General features: G+C 30.9%; 1 protein-coding gene across 1 annotated transcript; it reads left to right on the top strand.

Annotated features, from left to right (window-relative positions):
* Positions 1–414: 414 nt before the first annotated feature.
* LOC141657641 (transcription factor MYB61-like) lies at positions 415–2952 on the top strand. The gene is made up of 3 exons (XM_074464932.1): positions 415–902; positions 1159–1288; positions 1507–2952. The coding sequence occupies exons 1-3, from the start codon at positions 770–772 to the stop codon at positions 2525–2527; spliced, it is 1284 nt and encodes a 427-aa protein (XP_074321033.1). The 5' UTR covers positions 415–769; the 3' UTR covers positions 2528–2952.
* The last annotated feature ends 613 nt before the right edge of the window (positions 2953–3565 follow it).

Below are 3565 nucleotides of genomic sequence, written 5' to 3'. Positions count from 1 at the left end.
TATAAGCGAGTGTCTTATTAAAATAGTTTTACACAAATAATGTAAAACATATTTGTTCACCAAAAAATAATGATTCACATTAGCAAAAAAAAGTGTTATCAAACTAATTAATTGCATAGAATTGCTTTACGCAAGTAATTATGCAAAAGATAAGATTGTATATAATTTGGGGATACTTCAATTTAATCTTAATATGAACAAAATTGTATTGTAATTTATAATTCTTACAACTCATTACGAATATAGGTCAATAATTTATCAAAAAAACCAAAAACAATATATTATTTCTCACGGACTTATTTTTTTTCCAACTATGACAAACACAATAAATTAAAAGTAAGTAAACACAATTTATTTTATGCTATAAATGTTTTAAATGAAGTTGAGAGAGTTCAATCATAATGTCAAGATGTGACTTTTCTCCCCCTCCTCAACTCCTTTGAAGCTCACCTCATCATCTCCATCTCCCTTCTTCTATAAACCAAGATTCCACACAAGCTGCCATTTCATTTTCTCACCCTTTCTCCTTGTCAACTTCTCTCTCTTCTTTCTCTCTCTAAACCCACATAATAAAATAAAAAAATAAAAAAATCCCTCTCTTTCACTTCCTTTTTAAGTCTATTTCATACATACACACACACAAGCCTTAAGAAGCCTTCATTTTCTTATTGCTCACACTTTTTTCCTTCTAACATTGCTTTCAAATAACTTTGTATTGGTATATATACAAATTAATTTAATTTAATCAATATTATATATATAAAAATATATGGGGAGGCATTCATGTTGCTACAAACAGAAGCTTAGGAAAGGCTTATGGTCACCTGAAGAAGATGAGAAGCTTCTAAGGCATATTACTCAATATGGTCATGGTTGTTGGAGTTCTGTCCCTAAACTTGCTGGTAACTTCATTCCCTTACTTCTACTTCGACATTATAGACTAATTATGCTATATAATATAATACGCGCAAATTATAGAATAAAGACCGTTTTACAGTGTGAGATTGACAAGACAGACTGTTCTTGTATAGTATTGGTTAAACATTCATTTATTACTATCAATAATTGAGTGTTTTTATAAATAAAAGGATCATCTCACACAGTAAGTAAGCGGTCTTACAAAATAATTATCTATAATTGGATTGATTTATGGGGCAGGTCTTCAAAGGTGTGGAAAAAGTTGCAGGCTAAGATGGATTAATTACTTGAGGCCTGACTTAAAAAGGGGTGCTTTCTCTCAAGAAGAAGAGAATTTGATTGTTGAACTCCATGCTGTACTTGGGAACAAGTATGTTTTATTTATTTATTTATTTATTATGAATATAATATTTTTTGTTTTTATCATCGGAAAACAACCGGTCTATTTGATATAAGCGGGAGATTTTAAGGCGTTATCTTAATACTATAATGACGGAGTATTATACTATTATGGTACAGTATCCATCATTGATGGGTAAATGTGATGATGAATTTCAGTAATTAATTATTGTATGAAAATAATGTCAGATGGTCCCAAATAGCAGCACAATTACCCGGAAGAACTGACAATGAGATAAAGAACTTGTGGAATTCTTGTCTTAAGAAGAAGCTAAGGCAAAGAGGCATAGACCCAAGTACCCATAAGCCCTTGTCTGAAGTAGACAATGAAGAAGAAAAATCAAAATCCAGCAACAGCAACAACACCACCGCCACGGCCACTAAAAAACCCGCTAGCAACGCCTCGGCCACCAACAAGGCCATTGGGGAGCCTAAGTCATCAATGACACCATCTACTTCATTTGTAGTCAACAACAACAATCCAACTTCATTTACCTTGGCATCACAACAACAACAACCAAATCAAGCATCAATATCAACCCATGAATTTTTCCCTCAAACATTATATGGATCATATGGATTCCAAAACCAACAATCTCTATGCTTTAATTCAATCATACCCACCTCAAATCAATCCAATAATTCAGCGTATATTGATCCAATCCAATGTAATTCTTCATCAATTATGTCTAATCCTATGATCCCATTCATTTCCAACAATAATAATAATAATAATACGGCCGCCACGACCACGACCACGACCAGTACTAGCCATGATAGTAATGGTTCATTTTATGACACCTTCTCTTGGGCACTCACCGATAATAACAACAATAATAATAACAGTAACGATAATAGTAATAGTAATAATAATAATAATAATAATAATAATAACCTGTGTTCAAATAAGTTGAGCAAACAAGTTACCCATATGAATGCAGCCGGGTTATCAGACCCGAACCCGGATGAAATTAAATGGGCAGAGTATCTTCATACCCCATTACTATTAAACCCTCATAATCAAAGTACTAATCATGGTAATTACGGTGAGATTAAGACAGAAAGCTCAATGCCCTTTACAAGTACTTCAAATTGGCATCAACTTGCACCGCCGACAACTCCACCATTGCCAGGCTTCCATGGCGGCAGCTCCGACATGTATAACAAGGACTTACAGAGGCTTGCTGAAGCTTTTGGTCAGATTTTCTGAGTTAAATACGAGTATAATATAATATAATCGATTGATTATTATTATTATTACTACTATTACTGCTATTACTGGAAGCGCTAAAATTAGCGCTAAAACGGAATTTCAAAAGAGTGAGATTTTTTATTTTTTTATTTTACTATTAATTATTTTATTTTTCTACTCATTGTTCATCTTATCATTTTACAGAAGTGTGCTATAGAGGTCGTATTTTTTTTTTTTTTTTTTTTTTTTTTTTTTTTTTTTTTTTTTTTTTTTTTTTTGGGTTTTGCATATTGTAAATAGGACCATATACGTGACATTTTCTAGTTCTTGGAAAGGGGGGCTAATGGAATATTATTTGTGTGAATTATTTATAGTACAATTATAAATGCTTGACTTGTTCTACATGGAGTCTGTTTTTTAGTTACTTCCTCATTTCATTTAAATTTTATACGTTTGTTTAATAATGTTTGAGGTGTATTTTAATGAAACGTATGAAATTTAAGTAAATAGAAGAACTACATTATAAGCTCGTATTTTGTATATTTTCTGTATTTATATCTTTATGTTTAGGTAAGATTATTCACGCACTATAAAGATTATATCGTTTTTTTTTTGTTACATTTGTTTGCTTCTTAAACTCAAATCTTTATTTTGTCAAGGGTGATCAACAAAAATACTTGTAGAAGTTTTTATTTAAATTTTAAGGAAGTTCCATAAAATTTATATGGAAACTGAAAGTGAATCGACAAAAGACAAAAAAATTACTTATATTTTGACAAAAGACGACACGGAAAGTACTTAAAAATATTAGAGTATAAAAATTTCTAAAATTCATATAAAAAATTATTTATTCTATAATAGTTGTAAATTATGAACTTCTTATATCTTCAAAGAATTATGAACAACAAGTCTTGCTTAGGAAGGTCACAACCTCTTACAATTCTCTTTCTTTTTAGGGTATAAAACGTCATAAACTTGTGACCGTTGCACGGATAAAAATTTGTGAATTGTGAAAGCTTAGAGTGAAAAAGAAAGACGGTGACTTCACTAATTGAA

Source organism: Silene latifolia, chromosome 5, assembly GCF_048544455.1.
Source record: "Silene latifolia isolate original U9 population chromosome 5, ASM4854445v1, whole genome shotgun sequence".
NCBI lineage: Eukaryota > Viridiplantae > Streptophyta > Magnoliopsida > Caryophyllales > Caryophyllaceae > Silene > Silene latifolia.
The sequence above is the reverse complement of the archived record's forward strand: the minus strand, read 5'-3'. Positions and strand labels throughout refer to the sequence as shown.